General features: G+C 37.9%; 1 protein-coding gene across 4 annotated transcripts; it reads right to left on the bottom strand.

Annotated features, from left to right (window-relative positions):
- Position 1: 1 nt before the first annotated feature.
- On the bottom strand, positions 2-20,593 carry LOC126850498 (rho-related BTB domain-containing protein 1). 4 transcript variants are annotated; one of them, XM_050593589.1, is made up of 15 exons: positions 20,440-20,593; positions 9,545-9,913; positions 9,221-9,324; positions 8,962-9,159; positions 7,833-8,040; positions 7,346-7,588; positions 7,180-7,265; positions 6,645-6,771; positions 6,436-6,570; positions 5,938-5,961; positions 5,031-5,184; positions 4,842-4,972; positions 4,395-4,637; positions 4,161-4,309; positions 2-3,901 (listed from the first exon to the last, which is right to left on the bottom strand). In XM_050593589.1, the coding sequence occupies exons 2-15, from the start codon at positions 9,722-9,724 to the stop codon at positions 3,655-3,657; spliced, it is 2,229 nt and encodes a 742-aa protein (XP_050449546.1). In that variant the 5' UTR covers positions 9,725-9,913; positions 20,440-20,593; the 3' UTR covers positions 2-3,654. The 4 variants fall into 4 exon arrangements, with proteins under 4 accessions (XP_050449546.1, XP_050449547.1, XP_050449549.1 ...); XM_050593590.1 differs by lacking the exon at positions 20,440-20,593 and adding an exon at positions 15,777-16,264; XM_050593592.1 differs by lacking the exon at positions 7,180-7,265 and having other exon boundaries at positions 7,326-7,588.
- Between the last annotated feature and the right edge of the window lie 1,141 nt (positions 20,594-21,734).

The raw sequence follows: 21,734 nt of genomic DNA, 5'->3' as shown, positions 1-21,734 counted from the left end.
ATTTAAAGAAAACGATTAATTATTTGTTTTTAATGGTCCATACGCAATTGTTTCGTGATACAAATGTGTATACGTATCGTATGAATGTCAATTCATCTTTGTGCATTGCACTTTCTCTCTTTTTTTCCTGTTCGTTCCCCATCTTATATTCGCACTTTTAATCCCTGCGTTTATCTCGTTTTTTTCTCATCAGTTCTCCCTTTGCAATACAAGTTTTTTCACGGTCGCGAGTATGGGCAAATCGAAAAGTACAAGGATGATTATGTGGATGATATCGGAGCTAACGAGTATCAAATTATTAACGATAATATCTCTTAACACTGATTAAATTATCGATTACATGTGACGTCTATTTTTAATATCGTGTTATCAGTATTAGTATCAATATTATGCTAATTCAATCGCGCGAGCGTCACAGCCGGGCCGATGTAATGCAAAGTTACATTTCTTTGTAAAAATCTTCTCTATAAAATGTACTTGCAAAAAAATTCAAATTTCTTTTTTTTTTACTTATCATTCAAATGCGTGGTTCGCACATAAGATTTATATCAAAATCAACATTGTTTAAATACTCTATACATTACTTAAGCGAAAGATTCCATATTATAATAGTGTTGTAAAATAAATAGTCAGATCTAACTGAGATAAATTACAAAATAAATTTTTTAAATTAGAAATTATCCTTTTTGTCCCGGCCGAAACGTGATGATGTTTTTCGTGGGCAAAAAATAGGAAGCTTTGCCTTACCTAGATCCTAATGCTAGATACATTACATCTTTTCCGTTACAAACAATCGTTTCTCTCTATCTATGATAGATCACCACCGCGGTGACAATGGTAGCATCATCGCAGCAGTGATTCATTATCATAATCGATATGTTGATGCGACTGCCACGATATTTAATGCTGCGATTAATTTCCTCCCTTCGCGAAAATGGACGATTATTAAACGCGATCTGATGCGTGCAATTGTAAGCCGTCTTGTGGCGCAAGAAATTTTTTGTATGAAAAAAATAGCAACTTTATTTATTGGAGATTGTACGGATGGGACGAAGGAGAAACGAAACTTATCGCCGCGTATTGTTCGCGTAAAGAATATAAATTCGAATTCTTACATGGCACGATATACCCTTATATCGTGACTTCTAAACGACTACGTACCAGTCTTGGGCGTTTTCGAGTAAACGATACTAATGGCGTAGAATATCTAAACTATCACTTTATGTATAATTAAGCTCCCGAACAACACAAATGTCTGAAAGACATGTTTACAAAAGGCATCCTGATACAAGGACGTCTGATATAAATCAAGGCGCCTTCTAGATAACTTTACAATGGCTTTTAGATTGTATTTAAATGTGAAAAACAACTTATACTTCTTTGCAATAATTTAAAATTGCATTACACACTTATAAGGTGACAGTTTTAGTATTCTATGTATAGAATAATTACTGACCACTGTAATTATTGATCACTTGCATTTGTGAATTTTCATTTAGCGCGAGTTTTTATTTATCTTCAATAGTCGCGATATATTTTTTTCTCTTTACATAAAGTGTTGCAGATTCTTTTATATGATAGATTTTTAAAAGCGACCCACAGCTTTTATATATTTTAAATTTTGATATAAAATCTGTTTTACAAGTTTTTTGCTTATGTTTTATATTGTGTATATATGAAAGTCGTTGTAAGCAAAATTAAAATTTTGTATTTATTACGTATAATCAAATATAATTATTGACAAGACCTTCTAGCGATTATTTCATAATTAGAAATAAATATTTCTCTCAAGTAGTCAATAACTGCGTCGTTTACCTAAATATATCTGTAAATGCCCAACACCGTTATACCGTAAAATAGCATAAAATTGCTCAATCTTTCCAAAGTTTATCACGTCTCGTTTGCTTTAATTAAAACGACGCAAGACAGCAGCTTGGCCAATTGCCATTGACTGCGCCATGTAGCACCAATTTGTCTCTGTCAAAAACTCTGTTCATTGATAGCTGATTAAGAAAAGTGATTGACTTTGGCAGACTGATTCGCTACATTTCATGACAGCGCTTATTAGCTTCGCTACGAACTAAAGCTATTGCTTGTTTCTTCAGTCTAACACGCATCGACAGGAGGACAATGTTATATTTTTTTCCCACTTTTATATTCGCGTTTTTATATCACAAACTCAGTATTCAGAGCTCCCGCTCATTGCTCCTCTTTGCGAAATTAGACGCGAAATCGTATAATTACCACAATTGTCAAACGGCAGATCGCGGATGATTGTCGCAATAATCGTTAATCCGTCGAGAGAATGCATCGAAATCATACCGAGACGACAATCACGCCGTGATCGATGTTAATCGCGGCGATGCAACACGCGATTGATTGATTTTCATCATTTTCATTGATATTGCATCGGCGAAGACGGCGGCATTCGCGCGATGCAAGTGCGTGTATCGATGAAAGTCGCTGTTGGCAACATACAATCAGGGACAACGATGAGTGGACACTCGAATTATAATTTCATGATTTTTATAATCGACAATCCTATTTTACAAAGATGGCAAGGCATTGAACGTCGATAAACATATGCGCGTACAAATTTATCACATGCATGTTTCGAGAACTCTAAACAACTCTAAACTTATATTACTTTAGCTAGTCTTTTTTTATCCATTCTTCTAATTCCTCACATACATCATATCATCTAATGTCTTGATATGATTTCATACTTTTCACATGAAAATATCTTTGAAAATATGACTAAAATTGAACAAGAACAGTGAAGGAATTATCATTATATTTTTTTATATAAAAAATAATACATTATATAAAAGAAATACATTACCTACTTCAGTTTTGCTTTTCTATTTCTTATAGATTGCCATTTTTCGAGATGTTGAGATATTTGTACATAGGTGAAACGATTGTTTATGGATATGTTTATTCGTATCAACAATCGTCGTTTTTATAAGAGAATGTACGTGATTAAATGAAGGAAAAATTAATCTGATCTTTATTTGTATCAGCATCCACACAATCTTGTCTCTGAATGTATACACACCGAAATATCATCGCGTGTAGAAATTAGGAAATCTTCCCTCGCAAAATACTATTCTCGTTTGTCGCTTGCGGAAGGTAAAAGTATGAGCTGCAAAGTCCGCAAGTACAAAAAAATTCACGGACACTCGCGAGAATTCGAGTCGTCGGCATTGCGCTTTTAAAAATATACGGCGCGAAAAATGGGGGTGCGCAACATTAGAAGAAAAAGAAATTACGTACGTCAAGGGGAATTTTTGGAACTCGATCTCTCGGGCTAAAAATCGAATACATCTCGAATTAACCCTGGATCGACTTTTATCGCTGATCATCAGCGTATATGTATATCTGTGTGTATTCTCGTGTTTGTTCATACGTATGTATGCATCGCGTATGTGTGTGTATATGTGTGTATATATATATATATATATATACGTATATATATATGTATATATATTTATGTGTATTTACGTGCGTTTACGCATAGCTTCGTCCTGCGCGGTTGGCTTAAGTATAAATCTGTAGCAGTATCAAAATGGTAAAAATAGTGCATATGAAGACCATGAGCACAGGTAGGACCAAGATGAATCTGACTGAGCGGCTGAGGCCGCTTGGCTCCTGTCATACGGCCTGTTCGCCGGTCTCGGTAGAGGCGTCGAAAAGTGGCCGATCTGCTGGCGTCTCGTTCGACGTCGTTGACGCCGCGCCACCGCCACCCCCGTTTCCGGTACTACCCTCCCGTCTGGTCTTGCTCGAGCCCGAGAAACACAGACAGCCGGATTGGTTACGATTCCGCTTCAATGTCGGCTTGTTCTCGCGATCCTGCTCCGCCAGACATTTCTGATAATAATCGTAGTCCTTCAAATACCTATCAAGGATACATCATTATAGTATCAAAGTCGGGAACTAAATAAGAGCGATCTTGTAGAATATATATTATAATAAAAAATATAATAAGTTCGTACAACATCATTTTGCTCTCTATGTTACAGAAAGAAAATGTTATAATTTAAAAAAAAAATTGATATTATGATGAAGTAAATTTTCTCAAATGAAAACTAGTTATATTAATTATACTAATAAATGAAATTGGTGGCAAAATTATAACACTTTTGTAATAAACGTACCAAACCGGCGGCCATCGGTGCTCGTTCAGATACTCTTGGTTCTCGGGATGAAGCAGCCGCACACTGCGAGGCGACATTTTGCACAGCTTATTATAGTTAACGCACAGATGATTCATGCACCAGTCGGCCAGCTGATCGGCATTATGCAGCTGCAAAGTCGTAACGAAGCGGTAAACATAGGTAATCGCTAAATTATCGTGTGTTAATTGATGTGAACGCGCGAAGGAAACCGACCTTGCACGGTTCCAGTAGCCTCAAGCAGTTTTCGACGGCATCATTCCCCTCATTTTGCGAAAGGCGATCAAGATCTTCGATCACTCTGCTCTCGACTAGATTCACCAATCGTTGAAGGCAGAGCCTGTTGGCTAGTTCCAATAGATTCAGGCATCTTGCCGAGGAAATCGCCGGCACTTCATCCGTATAAAGATAGCACAGCAACTTGTGGAATGTATACTCCCGTACTCCAGGAAAGACTATCTATCAATTGCAATCGCAAGGATCCGTTACAATTATTCGTTATCCATAACACCATAGCCGTACGATTTACGTTTATAAATTGACAGAGTTTGTTAAAACTTTATTATTTATTAGAGAATGAATTATTAATGTAAAAATGTAAACTCGCGTAACTCCAACACATCGATTCCACAAATTAAAAGTTTCGAATTTAATATCACTTACGACTTTTGCGCTACTTTCGCGAAAATCGCCAGAGAACATGGCTTTCATCACGTCGCATCGGGCAGTGAGAATCGCTTTGTGGGCCGGTACGCTGCCATCGTCCAACTCGAACATCACATCGGCGAAAAGACCTAAGCATATTTATATTGAAGGCGATAATTGCTTCATCGCTCATTCATCGATACCAACCTTGCTCTAAGCAAATGTCCTCCAACCGTTGTCTAACCACTTGCTTGTACCGATTATTGAGATCGCTATTGACAAACTGCTCCCGCGTCTGTATGCTACCGAGCACCATGAGTAACTGCGGTAGCTCGAGAAACTCGGCCGCCTGTCTGATTTCCTGCGGGTGAGAGAAACCGGAATGTCATACCGATGCGCCATTTCGATTGTCACAACGTAGAATGAACGAGAAAAGAAAGAAAGAAGAAAAAGAAAGAAAAAAAAAGATACGATATTTGATCTCTGTTTTCGGGTCGCTAATGGAACCTATCCTATTAGGCAATGATTCTAGAATGTCTGTGATAACAATTCACGGAAGCGTATCCATGCACCTCTATAATCGGCCGAGGTCGATCGCATGTCGATTCTTCGAGGATCCTCCCCGCTCGATGATGTCGAGGGCAATGGTCGGTACGATACTACGATAGCGATGATTCGCGAATTATAAGCTTAATGAGCATGGGCTGTTAGCTAAATGCCAAGGATCGTTGCAAATTGTAACGAAATTATTGTTAGATAAACAAATATTTCTACGGAAAACACAAGAGATAAACGTTCTCGAGATACATAAGTAATTTTTACAGACGGCCTCTTGGTATTTATTTATCTCGTTTTTTTCTTAGTTGATTCTTTATTTTTTGCTTATAAACGAGAGATTAATTTTCGGTAATGCGTCAAGTTTGTTCTATAATTGAAGAGTCATAATTATAGAAAGGCGCATGCTCGTATGATGTGATATATGATCTCGCAATTAAATCTTTCTCAAATCGAATGAGGCCACTATGTGCGTGCGTGCGTGCGCATGTAACGTGTACATATGTATCTGATGCGACTGTCAATTTTTCAAACGCAATTTCAAACGCTTTGTACTAACCAGTAGAAGCCCGATAGGAGCTGTCTGAAAGAATAGAGCCGCGTTAGTTACTGTATACTCTGCAATAGTTGCGATTTTAGCTCACACGCTCTTAAGAGAAGCTCATATATATACAAACTGTGACTTATTACAAACGCGACATATCAGGAGTACCCGCAATTGACCGCCATTTTTTTCAAACCAAAAATTTCACACATAAATAATATTTCTATTCAAAAATTAATATACCTGTAACGTAAGCAAAAAACGCGCAAGAGAGAGCTTGCGCAAATTATTCGAGTTTTACCTGCGTAAGCCTATGAGATAGATCACATTTTAGTTCAATTTTCACATCCGGAAGATTACACTTTTTATTCCGTTTTCTCAAAACATGTGCTTATATAATATAATTATACGCGCACCGTCTTTTGTAGCAAAAATGAACAAGGAAGTTTTCACATTCTCGAATGTACCTTTTTTTCTCTTATCGTTAGGATATTTTCTACCGATCTAACGTACTTGTAGATCGTGATATCGTTTATCCAAGCTGCCCGTGTAAATGAATTGCAAGCACTGCTGCATTGCCTGTGGCGTGATTATCTTCGACAGCGTAACCACAGTCATGGGCTGCTGCACGCCATTCGCGTTTTCAGTCTAAAAAATATTCGTGACAAAGTGACAGTTATAAGATAATTTTTTGCATAAATTCTTGCGATCAAGATTCTCACCAGACATATACGAATATTTTGGAAGGCAGGATGATTTAGTTCTCTCGTCGCGCCATTAGTCTTCCTCTGATTATCCACCGTCGGCAGTACTTGAAAGCTCGATCGTCGCTTAAGTTGTTCCCAAACTCTGCAACGTATATTACTCGTTTGTACGAGGGGCTCGTGTTTCGTCGCGAAACGAATTATACAAACTTCTTATTACGGAAATATCCTACATTCTGTTCCATCGCTACTTATAATGTGGAATATCAGTCGACACTGAAACACCGTGCAAAGGCTAAGGGAAAGGGGCTGCGTCTAACTCTTTATTTGGCAATAGTGTTTTCAAGCATGATGTTAGTGTGAGATTTTTACATGCGATGGTAACATTTATTGATTATGCGCATATCTTTTTCATCATTAACATTAAGCTCAAGCAACGTTGAATGCGTTAGTTGCAACACTTGCCGCAAGATTGTTTCGTCACGTGTTAGTTGCGACTTGCCAAATAAAGGGTTAACTGACGCAGGAGTCAAACATACAAGGATCAACTCACTTTGCGGGTTTGCTTTGATCGATACGAATTAGGCACTCGGTATCGTCGTTGAAATCACCGACGGTGGCCTCGCCGAAAGTGCTCACCTTAACGAGACAATAAGGGAAACATGTGTTATTGTGTTATCTTGTTTACTACCTCCGAACCTGATAGAGCTGGCATATACCATGCTGGACTCGCTGGAGCTGCGCGGTGTCAGTTCGTGAGAAAGTTCCATCGAGAATAACCGATGAAACGCCGGTGATGCCGCGGCGAGTAAGCACCGATGAGCCAAGAACGTGCAGTTGCCAGCTATTAAAGTTACGTCCGTGTGAACTGGTTTCGTCCACAGGCTCTTCATGTTCTCCTCATAGGTACTCGCAGCTAGACATACTTCCGGCGGTACTGGTTTTGGCGGACAGAATGGTGCCTGTCGAGCAAAATTATCACACAACTTGTCATTGTCGATGAAGAAAACATGACTCGAGCATTAATTAAACTTAATATCCGAAACAAACAATTCCTAATTTTATATTTACTCGTGAGATATTTACTCGTCAGATAATATTAAGAATTTTTTATCTCTATGTATTTTTTGAAGATAAATTTATTATAAAATAAAGATGTTTGATTTATATATATCATATCATATCATATCATATCATATCTGTTACCTGTAGCAAAGGTCTTTGCACCCTCTTCAAGTTCGTCATCCAAAAACGTTGCTGACGACGTGCGATCAAGGCGGCGCGTATCGAATTTTCGAATACCTCGTTCACGCCATAATAAGTGAAGACGCTTGTCTCGTAATAGCAGACACCGAGTTCTCGCGCTACCGCCCGTGCCTGATCTGGCATTACCAGATCGCTCTTTCTTGTAGCTCTGTGAATAATTGTCACTATTTTGTAAATTTGTAGTTACGTATTAATTATAATCATGATATAAAAATATATAAAACGATATAAAAATAATGATTATCGAAATTATTCCGACCACAAGTATGTATACAAGAGGAAGACTTGTTAAAAGTCACGAGAAACTTTCAGTCTTTTTCCCGAGGGAGGGTTAATCGTTGTATGTCAAGGTTTGGTTAATTTTGGCTCGACTCGATTACACGACGACTTATCGGAAATTTTAAGCTTTTCACAATCGACCGCAGTGCCATCATAAATTTCATATGCCGCGATAAATTTCATATATGTTGCATAAGCTGATCGTAATGAATATTTTTTGCCAGTAAAAGATTTCGAAGAAGCTTACGAAGAGAACTCGCTGAGATCAATACTTTGGTACAATTTAGTAAACCCATCGTTGAAGGAGCACCGATGCGATTGAATGAGTTTCACACGAGATTAAAAAATCGGCTTTGAACACTGATTTCGTTTTGTAGCCAAAAAAAAATGACTAATCGATTAAGACTATACGTGCTTGAATCGGATTTCTAAAAAAATATTTTTTATATATTTTACAGAGCAATCAATTTTTTATATTGGAATTTATTCTCTTTGAGATTAAATTTGAAAAATAACTAATATAAAAATTAAATCATTGTCCTCTTATACATCAAAGAATTAAATTTTATAATTCTCGATGCTTACATAGGAAAATAATAGAAACTAAAAAAAAAAAAATTTTTAATTTTAAAGATGTAAAAAATGTTTTGGAAATTAAAAATTGTTTTATTTTATAATGTTGAAGAAATGTATTTTTACTTCTTGAAAAAACTTCCATGTGTTATTTTTTCTCTAAGTTTTTAATTTCTCTTTTTTTTTAAATTAAAACTTTTTGAAGGAAATAATTTACCTTACAAAAGGACTGCGATCGCGAAAGTAACTGAGATAAGTCTCGTCCCGGTACATGTATCGCAGATCGTTTTTGCAACCGACCAATAGGACCGGAGTTTGCGGGCAGAACCTTCTTATCTCGGGATACCACATCACCTTGCAGTTTCGCAAGGAAACGGGGTTGGTTATGGAGAAACATAGTAACACGACGTCAGACCTGGCAAAATTCTTTCGATTAATATCGATTTACGTGAAATTATGTTCGATGATGATCTTACCTGCCGTATGCGAAACGTCGATCCTTCTCGTGATCGCCAAATGTGTCCCAGAGACGTAGCGACACGTTTACATTATCTACTACCTCCCAAGAGCGCTCCAACACCTAGTGCGTATTATATTTATTATCATTATATATCTCTAAGAAAATTAATTAAAGGAAAAAAAATTAATATTTTTTTTATAATTATTTTAATAATAATGTTTTAAAATATTTATAATAATATATTTATCTAAAATATATCTCTCAATATTAAATATAGATTTTTCGCAAATTATCTAATGTAATTTATACCATTTACTACATGATTTTTTTGCAAACTCACATCCTTGTAGATCCGATACTGGTCGATAGCCCAGACCGTGGGCACGTGAGTGGTCAGGAGCTGCGACAACGACACGTGCTTGTTGCAGGCCCTGGCGCAGATCAGTCTGGTCTTTCCGACTGCCGTGTCACCCACGACCACGCACTTGACCAGTTCCTGGTGCGGTTGCTCATTGTCCATCACCGGCAGTCTCCCCTTCTCATGCAATATACCCTTTCACCTGCCAGATCGCTCGAGTTCCGGACCGCTGTCTCCGGTGATAACGCTACCGCTGTCGTTTCTGTAGCCGCCGATTGCGTGCACCACATCCGACAATCGGATTGTAACACGGCGTCCCCGACCTTGCCGCAAGTAAGATATGCGCTGAAACTGACAACATGGACATGATACGTAAGTCAATGACAGCTTTTTCCATGTTACTTGCGAGAGCGGCTCTCGCGTCAATGTTTCGATTATTTATTAATGTAACGACATCACTCATTTTCGAAAGTAAGTTGCGACAGTTTTAATTTTTAAATCGACACTTGGTATAGCTGGATTACGTGTAATGTTACATTCTTGCACACTTCTGATAGCTGTTTGTTGCATAATGTTATGCTTTAAGTAGACAAGTACACTATGTGCGCGTCTGATATATGAATTATTTAGCGATTTATAGTTGCACTGCAAGGTCTGTTTGACTTTTTCAAGACAGATATAGATTATTTACATTAATTGTGCAATAATAACGCTATGAATAGAATGTAAATTAGATTGATTGCGTGGAATAATCATGTAAATGTATATGTCAATATTCGACTTGTATAAGTCATAATCGAAAACTATCCCTTCCGCTTGACCTCCTCGATCATACATATCACGAGGCGATCGAAGTTGAAGAACTCGCAGGGAGAATCATGCCAAAAATAATCTATGATTGTGGAGCATTACATCAAAATTGGAACGCTAATTTGATAAATTACGAAGATTGCATGATTACATTATTCGCAAAAAAAGCAGACGGGCTATATTATAGATATATATGTATATATTTTAAACATGAGGAGGATAAGAATCTGAACGTTTAGATCCCAAATATACATATATGCAGCATATGTCTATTGATTTGGCCCTACAAAAGTATATTCTATATTTAGATTTAGAAGCTTCGCAACCTCAACCTCAACTTCCAGATTGCTTTAGCCATGAACGCATATATACGTAGACCTATAGCATTGTTCCAGCTGATTCATTCTCAAAATCCTCGCCACTTGATGAACTTCACGTTCTCGGCCATACGCTACATTAAATCCTTTTCTCTGGATTTTCATTCAACTTATTCTCGTTTACTTTGTAGCTTTAGTTTCTGTACAAAATAAATTGTCTGGCCATTGTTATATGTACATTTTAATGAGCCAAAATAATTATCTAACGATTCTATAAATCTATCTACAAAGTTATACGTTTATCACTTTAATATTCATTAACGTTAGGTAAAATTATATCTGAATTTAATATTAAATAATGCCTGCGAGTTCTCCAATGTCATAAAGAATATTTGATTATTGATCAATTTGATACTATCTATTCTTTATTCATGTAAAGCTATCCAATTTATAATTAGACATATCACATTAATTATTATATATGTTCTTGCTCTTAAATATGAATTTAGAAAATATAATTGCTTTAATTAAAAAATGTTTATAATTTATCAAAATTAAAGTATTTTAAAAAGCAGAAAAAATCCAAATTTGTATAATCTATAAAAATTTTCAAATTTAATAACGTTATTTTTCAAATTACAAGTGACAATTGGAGACAAAACTACGAGGCGTAATTATAATTCAGGTTTTATTATAAATAATTGAAACTCTATGTTATTTATTATCCTTTGGCAATTTCCGCTTTTATAATTTCTCCGCTTTGATCAGCATAGTTCCAGATTTAATCTTGTCAAACGAAGGGAATAAAAGCTACGTAGTATGAGAAAAATTGAATTAGTTTTCCGCGATTTTCACATCGAACGCATCCCAAGGTAACACGTGCTACACGCGGCGGCTATAATGTTATAATATCCGCTTGTTACGATAATGTTATACGTCCAAAGGAAACATGTCGATAATGCTAGGTGACAACCACTCGAGATATGCAAAACGCAATATTCGCTGAATATGTCACACGATGCGAAAATCGAAAGCCCCGTCGTTCAATAGTCGACTTGTTACGCTGACGTTTTCCAGGAAGTGTCTTTGGACAAGACCTACTTTCATGAAATAGAATTTGTGGCAAGTCTCCGCTCTCCATTCATTAAGCAAATCGGTTACATTTTTATATTTTGATCAAAAATAAAATTGGAAATAAAATATATCCGCAAGAGATTATGTCGATAAGAGTTTTATATGTAAAAGTATCGATCGCTGAAGGCTAATTAGTACAATCCGCCTCTTCGCGTGTCAATCTGACCTCGTATTTTTAGTTATCGTATAATCTGTAAATATAATCGTTTCTCTTATCAAGTATTTATGAAGCGCTCTAACGATATTAAATCAGCAAATAGACGATAATTGCATAATCTCTGTTACAATTAACGACATTTCAGATTTTCTCTTCCTTAAAAAAAAAAAATTTTTCTTTTATTCATTATTATTACATGTAATTTCATAATTCGCTGTTTGATATTTGTATTCCGATCCAAAACTTGTCCATTCGATCCCTTATCAATCAACAGTTAATCTTCAAATTAAAATGGAGTTTTTAATTTTTTTAATATTATCAAAATCTTGTTCCGATAAAAATTTGAGTAAATAGATTCCGAGATATGCTGCAGCTCATGAAACTTTTGTTTACGTTTTGTAACGCTTTTCATTGTATTACTGATATCTTAAATCTTTTTAATTTGCTTTTTCTCTTTATATTTGCAAACATAGAATAATCCATGCAAATGAATGTGTTCTAAGCAATATCGCACGCAAGAAATCAAGCATATAGTGCAGTTATTGCGTATATGACAAAATAAGGTTAAATAATGAGGTTTAAATGAGTTATTATTAACAAAAGTCTCCATTAACTTTTAGCACAAGGCCCATCGATTTTTGCAGATTTGACGTTTTCGCACTTTGTGCAATACTACGCATCACAAAATATGTAGTGCATACGGCCGTAAAAAAACGAATAGTTATATGAATAGTTATATGCATTGCAGTGACTGTATTAAAAGCAATGCTCACAATCGTGAAGTAATAAAATAATTTCGTTCAAAACGAAAGCATTGGAATAAGAGAAAATGATCAGTTTGAACCACGATCGAATTAAAAATGTGATTGAAGATAATGACGTATTAACAAATTCAGATTATATTTTGAGAGTGATAATAACAAAAATTTAATAACTTTAAATGATAATAAATCATATATTTCTCTTTTTATGACTTCGGAAATATAATTGGCAATAAGAGATTTATTTCCCAATTTCCGATACATTGCACTCGGATATTTCGCAGTTATCGAAATCACTAATGTTACAGATTCGATAATAACACACAATACTTCACTCACGATTTTGACGGTGCTCAAAAGATATTCGTCTCTTGTTAGCAGAAAAAAAGTAACCGATATAGTAATTGAAAATTATACGATAATTGAACAAATATTTCGTCGCATAGCATCTTTTTGAAATAAATTGATAAATAAAAGTTTTTTCAAACTTTTATCTTATCAATGAATTTCTACCATTACGTAAGATTTCATCAAACGAACTAAAGTCGATTGTTTTTCATGCGGAAATTACTAGAGCGATACGATGGTTGGAACTTATATGTATCAATGACGTCAGAAGCGAGAAAATCTAATAAAATTTCTCGCTCTTACGAAAATATGCAGAATCATATAAAATGAATCATATAAAATGATTTGAAATAGAATTAAAATTGAAAAGATAGATTTAGTAATATCTACTTGTCATTTCACGATGTATAACGCAAAAATGAATACAGTGCATATCAAATATACATATACGATTAATTATTCAATGTGATTTCGCTGTTTTCGCAGGTAGTGATATTTTAATCAATGATACGCCCCACAGACAGTCTCTATATATCCAAAGTTTTAAAATGATTTTATAATTTCTGTTTCTCTGTTCTATATGCTTTCATGAGAGCATATTTAGTCAGAGAAATATCGCCCTGACGTCATCCATCTATATAGCGAAAACGATATTAGTCTGCTTTAAATAATCAAACCCTAACAATTTTGGCGGATACTTTCCTAAATTGCAGTGAACAGTAAATTCGTTAATTTTGAATATCTCTAATCTTTTTGATGTGGAATAAATCTTTTGTTTATTAAATTATAAATGCTTATACATGAAATATGACACTTGTCAAATTTAGCTGTCAGTAATTGCAAGCGAGTTTCTTCCGAAAATACCTCTAGAAAAATAAATTTTGCGAATGTCGGAGCATATATGACATGACATCTAATGTATCCGGCACGAGAGAAAGAGAGAGAGAGAGAGAGAGAGAAAAGAGAGAAGCTCGGAGAACGGATGTAGAACGTGCGAGAACGGACTGTAGATACATGCCAGCGGCGGCGGCGGCGGCGGCGGCGATAGAAGACCGTGCATTGCGGCGCGTAGAACAGCTGACGCATTGCAGAACGGGTCACGGGGAGGTCAGCCGCGAACGCGAGTAGAAGAGAACCCACCGTCACCGCCGCCGCCGTTAGTGGAAAAAGTCGAATAGGCGACCCGGGGCCCGGATCGGCGCACTAATCCACCACCACTTTCTTCCATTCTCGTTCTCCGCCGTTTTTCGTCATCGAACCGAGCCGAGCCGCACCGTCGAGCTCGGCGTAAATCAATCCGACCGAAGGACGGTCCAAGTCCGAGAGAATTGCACGCGGGGTCAACGAGCCGCGCAACGGCCGCACGGCTCACGTCCGTCCGTACGTCGGCCGCATTAATTAAGTAAACGGTGTTCTTATTGCCGACCTCTTTCAGCGACTAATCGCGGAACTGCGATGGTACTTGTGCGATTACAGGCCTTGATAACGGACAAAGTCGGACTTGACACTTACGAAAATCGTGTGTCACGTGTATTTGTCGATTTCGCATTTCTCTCTCTCTCTCTCTCTCTCTCTCTCTCTCTCTCTCTATTTCTCTATCTATTGAGGTATGTAGCACAAGCATCGCGCTTCCATTATCTTTATCTGTATCTTCAATATCTCCGATATCTCCCGATGTCTCTGATGACATATTCTCTTGGTGACGCAGATGATAAAATCTGACGGCATTGGCACGCGCCGCTTAAATCGCGATACACGCAACAATCGACGTGGTCGTTAGAGCAAACGATCGCGATATACCGCAATGCCGAGTGACACGGTGTATCTCATTACGATGCAGAGGGAGGACATAAATCAATTTTTAACTGTGCCGCGGCTATGGGTCGATGGTCGGGTTGCGATTTCCATTCGCACACTCGGTGTTGTTTCTATGTATTCGCGAACTCATTTGTCCTTTACTTGAGAAAATCATCCAAGCAATGAGAAAAGAAAAACAAAATTGTTATAATACGAGAACGAAATATATGTTTAGCTACCCGCGACAACGAGCGAAAGTGCTGATTCATTCTAATGTATATAATAAGTGTGACGTTGTTGTATGTATATATGGATGCATGTATGGCTAAGCTAATATTAATGTCAGGTGTACTAGCAATATTAACGTTCGCAAGAACAGGGTGCTGCAAATTGGAGGCTCGTCTCTGCATTGGTGGCGGGGACGCTCGTACTCGCTCTGCAGACAGTGCTCTCTTATATAAGTTAAAAGCGAGACAGACGGAGAGATACACGAAGGAGAAAGAGAGAGAGAGAGATAAAGAAAGATAGAGAGAGGAGTAAAACCAGAGAGATAAATAGATGGAATAATAGTCAGCGGCCAGCACGCGATGAAATCCAAAACGTATCGACATTGAGCGCAACCACACGCTCGATCGAGAGAGCTTTACCGTGTGATTTATATTATTTTTACTCGACACAGCGTAGCGACTTTGACGTTTTTCTCCGAGTCAGCGTTCGCCCGCATCCTGCGGATGAGGGAGATCTCTTTGGAAAAAAAATAACGACAAATTTTTCTGGCTCGAGAGAAAAGATCACAGTCGCCAAGCTTAAGTTAAGTGTTAGAACACGATAGGATGCACGAAACAAAGTCGACAAGCTGACTGTCGTTCGTTTTCTGAAGGAAAACTTACTCGTGTGATGAATTTATATTATGCGCCTCCTCTTCGCAACTTCACACTTGCCGACGTTCTTTCTCCCTCGACGTGCACACACCCGCAACGATACTCCGGCACCGAGGATATCGCGAGATTCGCACCGCTCTCGAAGATGCACTCGTGGCGATCCACGTTCCCTCTTTCTCTCTCTCTCTCTCTCTCTCTCTCCTTTTTCCCGATGACAGCTGCACGCCGGTTCGCTCACTCCGGCTGACGCATGCTACGCGAGTACACGCGACGAGTTTGGCGAGGTGGCACGTTCTCGCGGGAGTAGAGCGAGATATATGTACATTTGTATACATATGTATGCAATCCGATTGTGCGTAGAGACGGGGAGAGCGAGAGGAGATGGAATTGACAGTGGACGCGCGAGAAATTATCCGCGTGCACTCTCCCTCCACGTCTCCTTGACTCGATGGGGCGTATTCTCTCGAGAAACGGATGTCTCCCTTATCCGTAAGAGTTTTTTTCACCAAGAAAGCGACACGGTGAATCCGCACCGCGTCGCGGATCACAGAAACGAGCGCTTTAACGATCGTCGCTTCTCTGTTTCTCCCGTTTTTCTCGGGTCGGTGCCGTCTGTCGCAGCTCGAAGTGCGACGACGGACTAGAAACTGCAGCGGCGACACGTCGCGCAACCAGGACGTTCCACGCAAGTTCCAGCTGACATCCTAACAGGGTGGCCGCGCGAGGAGGGGAATTCCATCCGAGGCAAGAAAGGGAAGGAAGCGCCCTGTGTATATTCTTCGAACCAAAACACTTTATCGGATCGGTATTGCTTCGATTTGATTATCGAAAAATTCGCCAATTTTCCGAAACAGACCTCGACGATCACTTTGTGACGAATGTTTATTCTTCTCGCTTGTTCGACGTAGATGTCACGGAACAGCGCTTTGGCACGTGTCAAGATTTGGTTCGCGGGTGTTCTCCGATATCTTCCATACGATTGCAGCGAGAAAGAGAGAGAGAGAGAGAGAGAGAGAGAGAGAGAGAGAGAGAGAGAGAGAGAGATTAATCGCGGAGTTCTCGAGACGATGGTCGCAACACTGAAGATTCAGAGATTCTCGTTCCAATCTCTTTCGTTACTCTACTCGCGACAAATGTTTCCCATCATCCTTTCTACACGATTTCCACCCTCTCCCTTTCCCTTCGTGTATTCTCTTTTTTCTTGCCTTCGAAAAGATAATTCGCGATAACGCCGATTAGCTGATCGACGCGTACGAGTCCGCGCTCGCGAAGACAGATTCTGTACGCATCGCAGAATCGGCCGCTCGCGCGTTTCGAGCAGAACTGCGCACCACCTGTCAACTACTGGCGGTCGCTCGAGCGCTGATTCGCGAGTTGACCCACCTCCGCTTACGAGTCCGCCACCGCCAGTCGATCGAAACCGCCGCTGTGCCGCCAAGGCTCAGTCACCAGGTGGACGATGAGGACGTTGAGCTACCATCATATCGACGCACGTGTTTTAGGTACGCGAAACAGTGTACGAAGATAATTGATAATCGAGCACCGTTTCGTTTCTCCGATATCAAACTGATTGCAGAAAAGAAAAGAGAAAGGTCGATAGTCGTCGTCGTCGTTAACGTTGTCGTCGGCGATTGTCCACTCAGTGCTGCCTCGATGGTCGTCGACGGGCGCGTCGGCGATGGTGCGCACGGCGCACGATGAAAACGTATGTACGACGTGAGTTAGGGTAGAGTAGGGATAGGGTAGGGAGAACGGTTTCACCGCGCCGGTCGAGACAGAGAGGGAACGACCGAAGGGGAAGATGAAAGAGAGAGAGAGAGAGAAGCGCGGTGGCTCGGTTGACGAGATAGTCCCGACAACACCCGGCCAACTGCACATCGCTGAATGAACCCGCCGTGACCCCGACCCTCCTCCCGAATCACGCAACCACCCTGTCGACCCCCTGTTCGCCTTCTCTTTCTCACCGACTGACGCGATCTTGCTGTTATTTTACAAACGCCCTGCGCGAAACGTCCTGCCCTTCCCGACGTGCTCGTCCTTTTGACCGCGCTGACGTCTCTCGGGATGCAGCGATACGTTGCGCACCGACCCTTCTTCCCCGGGGAAGTATCGTCTTGAGGAAGAGTCTCGTCTAAAATTTCATTTTTTTCTCACATGGTTTAACTCGGTTCTCTTTTTGAACGAGATTTCATAATTTGTAATTAAGATACTGTTTAGAGCAATTATCCTCACACAATTATTACTCTGCTTCGGACATATAATTTCTCTATGTGATTGAAATAGAATTTCCTTCTTATTATATCAACGATAAAAACTGTCCATGTAATTACAGAAAGAATTATCGCTCTCTTTTATCTCGTTAGAATAGCAAAGAAATCATCTGGTTTCTATAAAGGTGACTTGAAAGAAAATAAAAAAAGCAAAAATAGACCGAAATATTGATTCGTTGACTTAATGGGTTTGATCAGAAGTAGATTATAGTTTGATAATCTTTCATTTAGAAAATGGCACAATAATTGGATATTCGATTAGATTGTAATGATCCCGCGTGATGATAATGATACAATTACTCTATATTTCTTTGTGAAAGAAATATGTTTATGAGTGCGCTCGTGCAATTTTATTGGAACACTATTCATGCGATGTCTGTTCTACGTGCGTCAGATCCCACCCTCCCCTCCTACCGTTAGCTATAATCATTCTCTATATCTATTACTTATCGGTGCCAATAGTTGTTAGCCACACTTAAAGGGTTTGACCATCGTCAATGAAATTTGCTGAATGGATCTTCGAACAACCTCATCGAGCTCGAATAGAACGATAAGTTTACTTTTATTCTTATTTCTTCTTCCCAAGGTAATATTAATATTAGAAAATTGAGATGTAAAACGCACGATTATTAACATTAATTTAATCTCAATTTACAATTCTAAAAAATTACGTTCATGCATAATGTAATTTTTACTTGAGTGATAAATATTTTTTATCATTAATTTATTATCGTAATTATTGTTAAATATTTTTAGCAATAATTACGACAATTATAATCGGAAAAACATAAAAATATATACATTTTAAGCTTTATTATATTTAAATATATACATATATGTAACTATGCTTAAATATAGCAATTATTCCATTTAGAAATAATGAAAACAATATCGCGATAATAATTGTTTAATGTATCATAATAACCTCCCCTCTCGTCGAAAACTTCTTTTTTTCAGCGATAAAATTAATTTACACAACTAATGGTCGACAAAATTTGATTTATTCCCATAAAGTGATGAGCCATAAGAATTTCACCCCTCATTTGGTACAGGAGGCGATATAAAAGAACCGGTACCGATATCGGCACCGTGTTTAACCATCACGCGCATGCTGGATTCGTTGTGACGTCAGAGGGCGAAAAATCAATCCACCCTGCCACCGCACTGTAGCGCGCAACGAGGCTAGGGGTTGTGTGTTACGTCCCACTCTCCCCCATCGTCGCTGTTAATTGTTACAGCAGTCACACACGCTCGCGCGAATGTAATTGCGTGACAATAAAAGGTCTTTTATAAGGTTTCGACAATTTAACGGAGATGCATAAGCGCGTTGTACGTTCGAGCTTACAACTCGTCCGATCGATTATTATCAGGAATCTCATGTTTATCGCTACGATGTGAACGAGATTAACTACAATTGTGGTTGCAAATGTCGCGTTCATCATCCTTGAGACACTTTAAATCACGCTTGAATAAAAAGCGAATCATACCGAATGACTATCAAGCTGTCAAGGCGAATCAACGGTCGCATAGAAATTTATCATATCTTTAGTCACTGCAGTGAAACTAGTTGCCGCATTATTGCGTTTTGAAACATTGTTTGCTCGAGATAATTTTGATTTGCTCTTAGATAGTCTTAGGTCAAGCTTCTCTCGCTTAAAGATGTTTCATAATTAATTCTATTTTTGCTGTTATATCAATTTTAGTTACAGACACATTTTTCTGAATATAAATATTATGCAAAATATATAATTTTATACTAAAAAAATGATTACTGATATACAATTATATATTTTACATATTTTTTAAATCATGCACACAATACTATTGCTTTAGTTTATGAATATTTTTTAATTATGAATTGTGATTTAATTCATTCGGTGTATTATTCATTATTTTTAATTAATATAACAAATAGAAAAAAGGCGAATGTAGCTAAAAATAACTAATGAGTTTTTCTCTTCTTCATTTATTTTTTACACATATGGTTATAAAAATTACACACATAATCTCCCTAATAAAATTTCAAAATTGTTTCTTTCTTTTTAAATTCGCCACAATTTCGCTAAAGTCACAGAATTTAGATTATTTTCGAAACAAATAAGAATCTTAATACCTACTGAATGAAATATTCGTATGTTTACCGCGTGTTTTTCAAACTAAGATAAAAACGATTATCGCAATAGCCGTGGCATGAATAACATACGTAATAATTGCACGTTGTATTCGCGAACGATTAATTAATTGGTTAATCGATTAATTAACTGGCTTGATCATTTATCAACGACACATACGTGGCACATATATATATACTTATGTAAGAACGGAGACGGGGGATCTTGCAACCGGGAGACTAATACGCGAAATTACTCGAATACGCGTATAATGGCAATTGCGTGTCTTACTTGTGCATGTACCAATAAGCAGCGACAAAAACACGTTTGCAATGGAGGCAATCAAATGCAACGTGCGTCCGCCCACGTAACACTCGCTTCTCTTCCGAAACTCTGCCTGACCGAACACCACCGTGAAATACTCTCGACTCTAACTGTTAGCTACAACTAAAATCGCGACACTGAAAAACAGCGTCTTATACGCAGTGCATTAATTCACTTCGACTCGGAGGAAGACAAATACGTAACTCATTGATAAATAATTCAAAGCCTCGTGGCGCTCGTCGCGTATTATGTATGTACACTATGATACCTGGCGATAACAGCGCATTTTATCATTATAGCAAAAGTTATATTGCGAAGCTTATGTTGACTCGCCAAAGAAAGATCGTTTTGGGAAGCGTTATTTTTTATCTTTATAAAAATTAATTAATATGATATCGTCTACTATTTAATAAAACACAATAACTAATAAAATTGGCTCTTAATATAAGTATTTTTCTACAAATATTACATTTTCTTTACTACATTTGCATTTATATATATTTTCTTACGCATATATTTTATATTGTTTTCATATAAATATATGCCAACAATTAATGAATGTCGCTATTTTCATTTTAAAGAAATGTTAGAGCCGTTCTTTTCTTTGTTACGCACAATAAATACGTAATAGCATTTCGTTATTAATAGTAAATATATACGTAAATATATACTTATGTGATATCGCAGATCGATCGAGGACTTATATAACGCTATGTAAACAACGTGCGGATATTTATACATACAAGCTAAATGATTTTGCGATCTGAACGACAACGATTTATAGTTAGAAGGCTCATTGATATTCGATAACGGCGCGCGCGCTATTAATGCGTGTAATTAGCAAAAAGGAACGACGATAAGCGCGCTGCGTAGTTCGGTAAATTGATTTGTTTATCTTGCACTCTCGGATGCTCATGTACAAAATGAAATCTGAGTTGCGATGTTTCATTTCGCGAAAACAGCTTCTTCACGCAATTGTGTGTGCGTGCGTGAGCGCGTACGCGCGTGTGTGTACGCATTTTATTTATATGCGAGGCGGCCTTTATTGCGTCGTTTAAAGATTCTTCAAGTATCCGGAACACATGAGACATTAAATCAAAACTTGGAATACTCACGGACGAGAAGCTGTTTTACGCTGTTTTATCTGCGAATAATTATCATATAATAATGCAACAGAATAACGGAAGAGATAAAGAAGAAATGACTTTTGCGAGATTGCTCTGAAAATAACATCTGATAACATTTTAATGCGCACTTATTTT

The sequence above is a fragment of the Cataglyphis hispanica genome, chromosome 6, assembly GCF_021464435.1.
Source record: "Cataglyphis hispanica isolate Lineage 1 chromosome 6, ULB_Chis1_1.0, whole genome shotgun sequence".
Classification (NCBI taxonomy): Eukaryota; Metazoa; Arthropoda; class Insecta; order Hymenoptera; family Formicidae; genus Cataglyphis; species Cataglyphis hispanica.
Note: the sequence above shows the minus strand (reverse complement) of the source record. Positions and strands in the feature narration are given on the sequence as shown.

Bases quoted from the DNA above. Each gene is read 5' to 3' on its own strand.
- LOC126850498 (XM_050593589.1), bottom strand. From the start codon at position 9,724: ATGGACAATGAGCAACCGCACCAGGAACTGGTCAAGTGCGTGGTCGTG. The intron at 6,772-7,179 runs GTGAGTTGATCC...TATACGTTGCAG, and splicing joins GATCAAAGCAAACCCGCAAA to AGTTTGGGAACAACTTAAGC. The intron at 5,185-5,937 runs GTTAGTACAAAG...TCTCACCCGCAG, and splicing joins CTCCTATCGGGCTTCTACTG to GAAATCAGACAGGCGGCCGA.